Source organism: Etheostoma spectabile, chromosome 8, assembly GCF_008692095.1.
Source record: "Etheostoma spectabile isolate EspeVRDwgs_2016 chromosome 8, UIUC_Espe_1.0, whole genome shotgun sequence".
Classification (NCBI taxonomy): Eukaryota; Metazoa; Chordata; class Actinopteri; order Perciformes; family Percidae; genus Etheostoma; species Etheostoma spectabile.
This window is the reverse complement of record NC_045740.1, coordinates 23,282,241-23,296,047: the sequence shown is the minus strand read 5'-3', so window position 1 is coordinate 23,296,047 and position 13,807 is coordinate 23,282,241. Positions and strand designations below refer to the sequence as shown.

At 39.7% G+C, this 13,807-nt stretch overlaps 1 protein-coding gene across 2 annotated transcripts in view; it reads left to right on the top strand.

Annotated features, from left to right (window-relative positions):
- Positions 1 to 13,807, top strand: part of cpne2 (copine II) — a 72,048-nt gene that overhangs the window by 32,455 nt on the left and 25,786 nt on the right. For both annotated transcript variants that reach the window (XM_032524147.1, XM_032524148.1), the window contains 2 exons: positions 2,118 to 2,204; positions 3,757 to 3,816. In XM_032524147.1, coding sequence (XP_032380038.1) covers positions 2,118 to 2,204; positions 3,757 to 3,816 — 147 coding nt within the window. The remainder of the gene's footprint in view (positions 1 to 2,117; positions 2,205 to 3,756; positions 3,817 to 13,807) is intronic.

The window sequence follows — 13,807 nt, the reverse complement described above, 5'->3', positions numbered from 1 at the left end:
CAAAAAAAAAACACACATGGCAACTATGATGAACAGACAGGGGAACAAACTGGTACACAGAAAGAACCTGATGAGGGGATGCGATCCAGGTAAGGACATGGGGAAGGCCAGGCAGAGCAGCAGAGCAGATAGTAGTAGTTATCGTTCTTATTTTTAGGTACCGATACCAATACCAATACCGTGTTCGTCAACTATAAAAATCACACAAAAATTAAATTATAACACAACACATTACGGCACAAATCTTTTAATTTATTTCTCAGCTGCTAGTACGTGAACCCCGTCTCTGTGAATAGATTTTTCCTGCCTGCCTCTGCAACGCGTAACTTTAAACAGCTTGCTACACCACCATCATTAGATCTTGGCAGATGCATGCTGCATGCTTATTGGCTCACTGAGGCTGAGGAGATTTACTCCTTAAGTGTTTGGTATTGAATGACGAGGAATTTTTGATACTCAATATTATATAGGAAATTTAGTAAGTGCCTAAAAAGCATCAAATTTGGTACCCAGCCCTACAGATGAGGGTAAGTGGGAACAGGTGTGTCAGTGGGTGGGACAGTCAGGTGATAGGTAAAGGAAGAAAAGTTTGAGGGCATCAGGTTGATGGATGGAAAATACCAATGATGGGGCATGGGGAATAGGGAAGTGGCTGGATATGAGGGACACAGACAGACTGTGACTGTATGTAACTGTACTATTGCAGTCAATCCTGGATTACCTAAATCTTAGCTGTCACTTCTTATATCTTTAGTAATATCTTTTTTTCAGTAACAAAAATAAGATAATTTGGGACAGAGAGGGAATGTGAACAGCGACAGTACAAGGGTCATGACCGGGATTTAAACCACTACATCATATATTTTGAAACATTTATTTTCTAAATTTAAAGGGCACTTATCTGATCTTGCACAAAAATAAATGAGAATCAGGCTCTGTCATTAGCCAATGGATAGTAGTTTTATTTTACCTTTTAGTTATACAGAATTTGCCACAACCCAAGGAAGCAGGAATATGCATTGATTTGCATTGCTGCATTCACACATTATGGCCATCAAGGACAGGTTGGGTCTTAAGTCTGAGCTGCTAATGAATAGATACTATTCAGATTTATTCTTTTCACTTTTGCATTTCTGGTCTGCTAAAGATGTAAAGAGACAGGGATCAGAAAACTGTTCATTCATTAGTAGCTCAGTGTGTGTTTGCATTTGTGTGTGTGTGTGTGTGTGTGTGTGTGTGTGTGTGTGTATATGTGTGTGTGTGTGTGTGTGCATGTGCATGTGCGTAAGTGAGGGTTCATTTGTGAAACTGTGTGTGTGTGTGTGTGTGTGTGTGTGTGTGTGTGTGTGCGTGTGCCAAAGCAGCCTCATGACTTGTTCTCCCACTGAGTCTCTTCATGTGTGGAAATGATGTGGACTCACAACACACACACACACACACACACACACACACACACACACACACATACACAGAAAATGAAAAGATGGGGGATGGAGAAAGAGACGTGAAAAGAAGGATGAGAAAATGAAAGGTGCTTTTGAGATGTAAAACAACCTTTAGCTGAGCCCTAGTAACACGACAAGGCATTTAGAGCTACCTGTCATATGAATCACCAGCTGATTCAAGGCCTGTGGAGTGTGTGTGTGTGTGTGTGTTTGTGCGTGCATGCGTGCGTTGTATGTGTGTGCATGTTTCAAATGTTTCTTTTAATGAACCACATTGCTATATAATGTGTGTTGGTGTGACTTACAGTATCAAAGATAGTGCTAAGTTTAATTTGTCTTTCATCTTCATGCTCATCACATAAAATTAATGCATTAAGTGTTTTTAATATAAAGTATTTTTATCTTTTCCATATATGTGTAGGTTGTCATATAAACTGTATACTATACCACTGAAGCATAGTTTGCTTATAATACATCTCCATGTTAACTGTAGGCGGCGTGTGGAATACCTGCAGATCCAAGTCACAGTCTTGTGTGCATTTCCCCCCATTCCACCAACTTGCACTCTTTACAACTGTGCTGTCATCTCTGCTATTACCAATTTCTCCCCGATTTCCCTTTTGATCCTTGTCATTGACTATTTTCTCTCCAATTGTATTTCTGTCTCTTCAGGTGGAGTTTGACTGCATCAACCCCAAGAAACAGAAGAAGAAGAAGAGTTATAAAAACTCTGGCATTATCATAGTAAAGTTATGTAAGGTGAGGAAAGATGGATGGATGATTGAATGGATGATTGGATGCTTGCGTCTAAATGATAATGGTTGGGTTCTTACTGTTAGGCTATAATTAGCCTGGCACATAGACCTGTGGAATCACATGTAAAGGACATTTCCCACGTAATCTCCTTGCATCTCTCCTAATCGAGTTTTTGCATTGGTCTTAGGACAGTTATTATACCGCTGCATTAATAATGTGTCGTTTATGATAAATAAAACTGTGAGATACACTGATGTTTTTAGATTAAAAGTAGAGTGACTACAAAAACAGACTGTTGCAGTTTCAAGCTTTCCGTTTTAGTTGCAGACTCGTGCTCTGTCGATCGACTGATCATTTAATTGACTAATTGTCAATCCTAGATTCAGTGTTGAAGATGAATTATCATTCAGAATACCAATAGAATAAATTATATCCATTCAAATGTTGAGCTGGAGGAGAGAGAAAGAAATAACTGACTTGACTGTCAAAAAAATCTCTGCACGTCTTGCCACCTCACAATGACCCATCTTACCCCTCGACTCAATGGAACATTTGATTGAACCATTGTGGTTTTGATCAACTGACACACGTCTTACTGGGTGTCCATAACTCCCCCTGAATAACAAATTAGCATGGTAGCTTTGAGCTCCACAGAAGACACATGAAGCTGGAACACTGTCACAGTCTTTAGATGCCTATTGGAATGACATTAAAGCTGTGTGCATATAATGACAAGCTTTCATAATTAATTATTTTCTTTCTTCCTCTTTATAATGCGCACAATCACGAATAAGCCTTTGTACAGACATGTACACACCACACACACACACACACCAAACACACACACACACACACACACACACACACACACACACACACACATATAGCACATGCAATTATATTTGGCTGACGGCAAGGATTAGACTAATGACAGAAAAATCCATGCTAATATTCATTGGAATTGAAGTGGAAATTTTGTTCAAACAAGATAATAATTGGTGCTCAATTTGGGGGTACGTTGAAACAGAAAAGCATGGGCTGTTTTGTCATTTTAAAACAATTATGCAATTATGAAAAGAGTTACAGAATATATTTTTACAGTGTGCTGTGTTTAGTTAGGTTGTGCACTTCATAGTCTAGGTGTTAGAATGAACAATGATTAAGTATACAGTCAGAATTAGTCATAAACGGTAACTTAAGTAAAAGAGTAACAACGGTCTGTGTTCTTAAAAAAATGATGCAATTATGAAAAGAGTTACAGAATATATTTTTTAACAGTGTGCTGTGTTTAGTTAGGTTGTGTACTGCATTGTCTAGGTGTTAGAATGAACTAAGACTTAATTAGTCAGAAACTAACTTAAGTAAAAGAGTAACAACAGTGTGTGTTCTTATGTGTAGCAGATTGAACAGTATGTAATGGTGAGATTTATACGTTCTAATGTGGTCTGGTGTACAGTACATGCAATGTTTAGCATTCCTACTCTTCTCAATAAATCAATACTCTCTTCTCCAGCTGATGGTTTCGTACTTTGCCCTTTGATTCTTGTCTTGCTAGATTACAAGAGACTACACTTTTCTGGATTACATACTGGGAGGATGCCAGCTCATGTTTACGGTGAGTTTAATATTAGCTTGCCTGTTTTTCTGCTTCTGCAATGATGTGGTAATGAGATACATGTAGTCGCATGCTTTTGTCTCGAAAACAGATGGAAAACACTTAGACTCTTTAATTTCATCTCCCGGGGTTATGGTTAGATGGCGTTCACTTACATGCAGAGGAAAAGTGTGACGTCAGAAGAAATGAGTTGAGTGGAGAAGAGTATCGGTGTATTGTGAAACATTGAAATGTGGGTACTTTTGTTGAATTGTGAAAACAGGAGGGCAGAACAGGGAAAAACAGGTAAATGCAAGACATGCAGATTTTAAAATGGTGAATCAAAAGTAACTGTCACATTCAGATATGGGGATAGACAGGCAAAGAAAGAGATAGAAAGAGGGATATTTTACCAGAGAGAGGGAGAGAAAATTGCCACGTTCTGTTTTGTATTAGCCAATCAAACACACACACACACACACACACACACACACACACACACACACACACACACACACACACACACACAACACACAAACACACACACACACACAGAGTTGTTTTATTATTTTCTGGGGCGTATTTGTCCAACAAATACAGCTGACCTGCTGATAAATCTCAGGATCATTCAGACAGGCTCACTGTTACTGTAACACACACTACACACAAATATATACACATTCTAAAACCACATGCACATTAAGAAAAATGCATACTTACAGCGCATATACAATCAGAGCACACACACACACATATACACACACTCTGTGCCAGCTATACATACACAGTGTCCATTTTTTTTTCTCTTCTCTATCTCTACAACAATTTCCCAGCTTTGTGAGCTAGAACCGGGCTCCAGATGCAGCAGATAATAGTCTGTTATCATGTAGTCTGTTACATGCTTGATTTCTTTTGTGATCAAGTGTGTTCTGGGTTCAGACACCTGTTCACCTCCTTGTATTTTACAATGTGATGTTTAGTAAAACAATGAATGAATGAAAGCTAAAATGTAGTGGAGCAATTATAGTACACTAAGAACTATTGTTTTAGCCCATTCTATTAATTTCATTTTGAAGTGGTTATTATAACCAATTAAGACATTTATTCTGTGTATTATAGAAGAACATAAAATTGAAGGTGCAGAAAGTATAACTTAAAGGAGAATTCCAGTCAATTCCAACACGTAGCTCTGCTTTTTGTAAATTTAGAGTGCTGTCAGAGGAGAAAAAAACTAAACAATCAGTGCTGCCTACACCGTGTTGTCCTCCTGCTAGAGTTAGCACCCAACAGGCATCAACAGGGCAAGTAACAAACCTAACTAAGTAACTAGCAGGAGACAAGTTATAATTGAGATAAGTTTGGATACACTACCTTATTTAATCATTAAATTAATAGCCTACATTTTTTTGTTTCATCTCTTTTTCTGTGTTGTAGTTTGTAGAAGGTCCCTAAGCTCTCTAGTTGCCGTCTCAACACAGGAAATAAACACAGCTGAATTAGGACAACTTTCATGCATTTCTTTCACATCTACTGCAGTCAGATTCACTGTGTTCACTGGGAAAGAACCACTGCACATGGGTAGGCGCGTTTAATGACATTTTCAACATGTTTAGAGGCTAAAAACACGTTGAATACTTGCCCAATTTAAGCCTGTTGGGTGCTAGTTCTAGCAGGGGGATAACATGGTGTAGGCTGCACCGATTGGTTTTGTTTTTCTCTCTACTGACAGCACCCCAAATTTACAAACAACAGAGCTACGTGTTGGAATCGACCGGAATTCTCCTTTAAGCTTTATTCTGTTGCATATTCTGAACAGCACTGAATCCAGACCATCATGTCACTGAAACCGACTTAATGTAAAATTATAATGGGACTTTTATTTCCACAGTAAAATACCATTTAAAGCAACATTGCATAAGATTAGAATTTTTGTGATTTGTAATTTGTGCATTCACTTGTATACCGCTGAATTTACAGCGTTACACTTTGCTAACATAGCCAAACATCAAGCAAGTGCAATAAGACAGAGCAAGCCAGCAAATATTACTTACTAGTCCACCTGGCCAACTCGCCAACTTGCAGCCTTTTCTTTCGTGAAGCTCTACACAACAACCAATCTGTGATGTACTCTAGTCCGATGGCCTCTTGCTCGGCCACTCTCTCCTTTACTCTTCTTAGCTGTGTCCTTCAACATCTTTGGTGTCTTAGTCTCTGCCACGATGTCTGTACGACACCGGCATTGCTTCCTGCCACCGTTCCCCAATTTACATGTAATGGAACTTAAAATACATGGCCTCAACAGGCCAAAGGACAACTGGGCAAAAAAAATAATGCTTGTTAGCACTATAGCAAAAATGATTAACAAATATATACACTCTGTCTATAACGTAAGTGACCTGACGTTTATACTTGTGCGCTGGTGTTTGTGAGCCGGCGTGTGTATGTGTGTGTGTGTGTGTGAGAGATAGAGTGAGGGAGAAGTGAGAAAGTGACAACGATTAGCTTCAGAGCGAGTGGCCACTCTAGAGAGTGAGCAAAACAAAGTGTCTCCCCTATGTTTTGACCACGGTGGGAAATTTTTTGCAGGAAAGTTACCTGTCCCCTTGATTTCATAACCGTACCTGTCTCTCGTTGACTGACTCGCTTGTGTTGTTCGTTGTGTCCGACTATGCGTGCTTTTGAACACCCGCCCAACTCTACCTCTGATTGGCTTACCATGAAATTTTACTCAACCTCAGCCAATCATCAGCATTTATGCGCTTGTCTCGTGCACTGCCCACTAACCAAGGAAGAAAAAAAGTTTGCCTCTCGGCTCAGAGATCTAGTTGGTCTGATGAAAAAAACAGCTTCAATTATAGTAACGTGCCGCATTTTTTGGCAGTAACGGTGAGATATGAAGAGTAATCAGTTGGATTACTTGATACTGAAAAAAAGTAACGCTGTTATTTATAACGCTGTTATTCCCACCACTGGTGTCCGAGGATGTGTTCTGTTACTCCTGGGGGCATAAAGCTGCTAAATCTTCTCTTAAATGTAGGGCATTGTTAAGGAGCACCCCCATGCGCTGTCAGCCTGTTATTTTCACCTTATCTTATTGTTGTAAATTAAGTTTTAAAGCAAAGAGCACATGGTATTGCCATAGTGTTACGTTGAGCTGTTGATGACAATGTTTGCATCATTATGAAAGTGACTTTGGTAAATTGAGCATGGAAGCATGGAAAAAGAGCATTAAAGCAGAACGGTATAATGCATGTTTCTCTGTATGTAGGTTTTTGTCAGTGAAGACAACTTTCTATATAGTGACTATCATGTGACGACATTTTTGAGATTTTTAAATTTGTAATGCAAACAAAAAAATAATTGACCAATTAGGGCAGTGGTGGCCTAAAGGTTAGAGAACCGAACTGGTGACCAGGATTTCGTCAGTTCAATCCCCAGACCGACAGGATAACATCTGGGTGGGGAAAGTGAAAGATCTCTCCCTCATTACCACCACTGAGGTGCCCTTGAGCAAGGCCCTTAACCCCAACCGCTCCAGTGGAGCTGCTCAGTGGCCAGCAGATCAGACTGTGGTTGTACTGGGCAGCTTCCAGGGATGAATGTGTAACTGTGTGAATGTGATCAGGGCAAAAGAGGGGCTTCCTCTCAGTGAACCTCCCCTGTAAAAATAAAGGTATAAAAAAAATTAAATAGCCACTGTTGATTTATACTTTTGCAATTGGCAGGTCAGTCAAGCTTTGGATTTCTCCCAATGTTGAAGCAGTGTACATGGTGATGTAGTAAGAGTGATAGACAACATTTAAAGAGTTTGGAGATGGGTGTCTATCTAGACGTATTAAAACCAAGAACTCTAGAGCAAAATTATAAGGAGTGAAATAAATGTTGTGTTTATCTTAGCGTTGGGCGATGTCCCCTAAATTGGCAGTTGACGATGTTTACAGTAAAACATCGCAATGGACGATGATATTGTCATCATACATTTAAACATACATTTAAATGCCCTCCGTAAATGGACAGTATTACATGGCTATGCTCCTGCCTGCTGGTAGGGGCAGTAAATTACAACTTGACCTACTTTCACTTAACTACGGTGCTGGAAAGTTTATTCTCAATCAGGGCTCGGTGATCTGCTTAATGACAGCACAGTGGAACGTTTGCCTTTAATAGAGCAACAGTAATAACCTAATATACCATCATTACTGAGATTAAACTACATTCTCGGTTTTATTTTCACTGAATATATTTATTGAATAATTCAATGAACAGAAACTCTTGCAGGGCACATGAACAGATGCACAATATTAGCTCACATAAAAAAAGCACCCTCGTGAATTGGCCTTCTGTTGCTGACGTAAATTCATAAATCCTACATAACATTGTCCTCACATCAGACATATTGATGCACACACACAATAATGTCGACAAACTTAGTCCAATGAAGGGAGAAGTGGGATAGCGTTCCACGTTAACGCCTTTTCTCGAGACCGCTGTGTCCAACATTACGTGCATGGCACGCCGTGGTGGTGGGCTTGCTGTTGTGCATCGTGACAGATTCACATGTAGAGCTATAAACTCTGAAAGTTTTTCCTCTTTTGAATCTCAGATGCTCAAAGTTGGTGTTTTTAACACATTGTATTGTGTGTTAATTTACCGTCCTCCAGGCCCGGCTGGTGTTTTTCTTACAGATTTTACTGACTTTTTATCATCGATCATCAAACTGGAGAGGGTCCTAATTATTGGGGACTTTAACCTGCACATTGATGATATTGCGTGTAACACAGCTACGGATCTCTTATCCCTCACTGACTCTTTTAATTTTACTCAGCATGTTACAGGACCTACACACATTAGGGTCATACCCTAGACCTTGTCTTCTCTCTTGGTCTTGATATAGTAAATGCTCGGGTAGAAGATGTTCATGTGAGTGATCCTAGCTGTGTGTTCTTTGACATTAACTTTCCTCTGGATCCTCAGCCCCTGGGAATTAGGGCCCGAAGGCAAATTATTCCCCATGATGCTGTTGAGAGGTTCTCTGCCTTGTTTGATCCTTGTTCACTGATGGGAGGCAGTGATGTTGATGTTTTTATCCAGTCTTTTAATAATCAGTGCTTAGCACTTTTAGATATAGTGGCACCAGTGAAATTAAACATCGTCTCCCATAAAAAACCCTGTCCTTGGGTTGATGAAACTATCCAGAGTTTTAGGAGAAATTGTAGAAAAGTTGAACGTCTATGGAAATCTTCTAAACTCGAGGTTCATAGGCTTCATCTGAGAGAACTAATGGCTACCTTACATGAGATGCTAAGAAATGCGAGAACTCGCTTCTTTTCTCAGCTTATATCCTCAAACAAGCAAAATCCTAAAATCTTGTTTGACACTATAAATGCAATAGTTTCTCCTTCTGCCCCTCAAGCAACTGTATCCACTAAATCAGACTGTAATGAATTTCTCCATTTCTTTGTAAGTAAGATCAGAGATGTTAGGACAAACATCCCACCATCACTTACTCAGAACTTTACATGTGATTTGTCTTCTGCTCATTCTTGGTCGTATTTTAAACCTGTGACATTACAGGACATCACTTCTCTGCTACATACATTGAAACCCACGTCTTGTCCTATGGATGTTCTCCCTACTGTGCTATTTGTACAAGCATTTGATTCTATTGGCCCTAGTATTGTGGAAATGCTCAATACCTCACTTTTAACTGGTGTCGTTCCTTGTTTTTTTAAACATGCTGTTGTTAAGCCTGTACTTAAAAAGCCCAGCCTGGATCCTTTACAACCTAAGAGCTACAGGCCGATATCCAAACTTCCATTCATGTCAAAATTCTAGAAAAAGTTGTAGCAGAACAACTAACCCTTTTCTTAGAGAACAACGAGCTGTTTGACAAATTCCAGTCTGGTTTTCGTAAAAAGCATTCCACAGAAACTGCACTACTTAAAGTTTCTAGTGATATTCTGATGTCAGCTGATTCTAAAGAATTCACAGTTCTGGTTCTCTTGGACCTTTCATCTGCTTTTGACTCTGTTGATCATAATATTATGATAAATAGACTTCGTGATCTGGTTGGGATGTCTGGATCAGTTTTAAAATGGTTTTCATCCTATCTTTCTGGTAGAAGTTTTAGTGTTTTTGTAAACCAGATCATGTCTGAAACTGCAGGGTTGTCATGTGGGGTACCTCAGGGTTCTGTCTTAGGACCCATCCTGTTCCTCTTGTATATACTCCCTCTAGGACAGATAATTAGTCATTTCAGTGACATATCGTACCATCTGTATGCGGATGATATTCAACTTTACTGCTCGTTCAAGGAAACTGAGTTCCATAAATTGTCTTCCTTAACTAACTGCTTGACTAGTATTAAACAGTGGTTATGTGACAACTTCCTACTTCTGAACTCAGATAAAACAGAAACGCTGATTATTGCCCCTGAGAGTAAAATCCCTCTTATTAAACAACACATTGCTGACTTAGGCTCGTCTGTCCAGCCGAGGCTCAGGAGCTTAGGTGTTGTTTTTGATTCAGCGATGTCCTTAGAGTACCACTCAAAGCAATTAGTCAGAAACTGTTTCTTCCAACTAAGGAATATATCCAAATTAAGAGCACTGGTGTCAAATGGTGAGTTAGAGATGATCATCATGCTTTTATTTCCTCTCGCTTAGATTACTGTAACAGTCTTTTTACTTGTTTGAGCAAGAAGGACTTTACCGTCTCCAGGCTGTTCAGAACTCTGCTGCAAGGCTTTTAACTCACATTAAGAAAAGAGCACACATCACACCTGTTTTAGCAGCACTTCACTGGTTACCAGTCCATATAGAATTCAATTTAAAATCCTGGTTCTTACTTTTAGAGCCCTGCATGGTCAAGTTCCTTACTACATCTCTGAGTTGATTCAGCTTCATACTCCGATCCGTAGTCTGAGGTCATCAGGTCAGAGATTGTTAGTTTGTTCCCCACACTCATTTTAAATCCAGAGGGGATCGTTCATTCCAAGCAGTGGCACCTCGGCTGTGGAATGCATTGCCAACATTTTTACGGTGTATTAATTCTTTTGATTCTTTTAAAAAGCAACTCAAGACGCTGCTGTTCAAACAGGCTTTTAGTTAGACGTGGGGTTTTTTATGGTTTTGTTCTTATGTTTTCCATTTGTTTTTAAGTGTCTATTGCATTATATTGTACTCATTTTACTGTGAAGCACTTTGTGATTTTTATCTGTGAAAGGTGCTATATAAATAAATCTTACTTACTTACTTACTTACTTACTAGCAGGTAGAGCGAGCTACAACTGACAGGGAGAGAGAGAGAATGTATCACTACAGCCAATCCAGTAAGCTCAAAGCGTCAAAGCGATGGTCTTTTTCACAAATAGGTTGCACGTAAGGGGGAAAAAAAAGTAGCTTCCAGTTAAGGGGCCCTATCTTGCACTGTGCAAAGTGTGACGCAAGTGTCTTTGCTAGTTTAAGACAGACCCAGTTGTCAATTTCCCGTCCAGCGCCCGCAACTAGGATTAGCGTGTGTCTGACAGGGTGGGGGGTGTAGCTCTCCATCGTGACCAGCTATCACCAATGGATGATGACAACCCTAGTTTATCTTCCTTAATGCAAGCTGCAAACTCAGTGCTACAAGGAAACAAAGCAAATCATCAACTAATTAGCTACTTAAGTATGTGGGGCTACAGGTTACGTTATAGAAACAACCTGTTCACGACTGACATAACCACTATGTAGTATCCCCACTGTATGGAAGCAGGTTCTGGATGCACTGAGTTCAGAGTAACATTTACACGCCAGTAAGCCAAGGCAATGTTACCTGGTTAGCATTAAATTTACCAAACTCAGGGGCACCCGGATAGCTCAGTTTGTAGAGCGGGTGCCCATGTATAGAGGTTTACTCCTCGACGCAGCCGGCCCGGGTTCAAATCCGGCCTGCGGCCCTTTGCTGCATGTCACTCCCCCTCTCTCTCCCCTTTCACATCTTCGACTGTCCTGTCAATTAAAGGCCTAAAATGCCCAAAAAATCATCTTTAAAAAACTTTTTTTTACCAAACTCATAAGATAGTCCTCATTCTTTAAGCTTTTTCCCCTGTATTGTTAAATGGGCTGAACATTAAAATGTGACCTAAAGAAAGTATTTTTAACGATCAAATATTTATCAAGTATTGGAGGTAACGTTATCTTTATTAGCTAGTTAGTTAGTTATCTTAAGCTGATGAAGTTATTTTAGCCAGGAAAATTGTTAGTTGCAAGCTAGTTCACTATTGGTCTACCTCAGTTTGAAATCATTGACCCACAGAGTTTTTAAATGGTAAATATGCCTGATACGTTATTGTAAACTGCCTATCTGCCAATTGCAGCCAAGTTTTAACTAGACAGGATTTAGTATCCCACCTAATTGCTGAAGATCTGATGTAGTAGTAATTCCTCTTGTATATGCTCTGATCAGCTCTTGATGGCCAGTTAAAAACCAGAGTGGGAAGTTTTGACTTTTCCAGATGTGCTTTAAAGTTTATGGGTGTTAGGACTCAGACTACATCCAGTCTGCTCTCTTTTGGATGACTGAGGTGAATGAGGAGTGCTTCAGTAAAAGGTTGGACAGTGTTGTGCAGCTCTCAGCCATGGACATAGTTAAGTGCTCTGTGTGTATCAGGATGTTGCTAAAGAGGCAAACGTGGAACATACTGTGGTGAAATAGAAATATTACAATTTTTGGAATTTGCAAATGGTAATTATTGACAGATGTAAGTATTTTAATAAATTCTTCACTCAGGACCTCGCTCATTTGTAATGAGCATAATTTAACCGCAATGGGTACATTTGCCTTATCTAGTGGTGGTTAGATGAGCAAATTTAAAGCGGAATGGGAACTCTTAAATCCTCCCTGCTCCCTCCTAATCTTTGCCTTTTGTCACAGACCTGCAGCACTTTCACTGATGCACACACACACACACACCTAATTCTGTCTTAACACAGATACTTCCTCTCTTCTGCTTACAAACTCATTTGCATACATACATGTGAGCACAAATATATAATATCCTCGTCACACTCATGCTTTCATACAATGACTAATTTACATGTAAACTCCCAAACCATGACTTTGGCACACACGCACACACACACACACACACACACACCACACACACACCACACACACACACACACACACACACACACACAAATCCAAACACAGTATCTTCTTCATACATACATTTTATCGCATGTACCTCTGCACTCTGTACAATACTTATACTGTGTCTCTCTCTCTCACACACACACACACACACACACACACACACTATACCTTCAAACCTGCACCGTCCCTGCTTATGCATACTTACTGATTTAGACATGCACAAGCACACATATTCTCACATAGACACACATTTTACATACAAACACAAACACACACACACACACACACACAAGCAGGCCAGAAGAGCTGTTTTGCAGTGTTCAATCAGACTTAGTATGGCTCTAATCCTAATCTCTAAGAAGGGAAAGTCTCTCCCCACGGCTGTGGGAGCAGGAAGAGAGAGCAACTCTCTCAGTTACACACAGCCTGTTACTGCTGATGGGCTGTTTGTGTAAAGACTCTTTTCAACTGAATTACCCTATTATCAATAACTTATGGTTGATACTATTCAGTGTAGAGCATTTTGCCCCTTTCCCTGGGGATTAATGTAGAACACAAACCTTTCATGAATGAGAACACAGAGAGCATCTTCACAGCTAAAGATGTGGACAGATTTTATCAGTTAAAACCAGTTTGTAAGACGTAATTCCACTACCTTTGGCAGTAACCAATAATGTAACTAATGACTTTCTTAAACTAGATAAATGGGCTTGATATTTGTTACTTTTGTCGTGATCATCAAGCAGACAAATGCAGCCTGTTCTGCAAGATTTTTCTAGGTTATGATCTAACGTCACACGACCTTATGACAAAGTAATGCCATGAATGAATCAGCATTATACTGTCACTGCACACAACGGCCGACCGTGGTGAATTG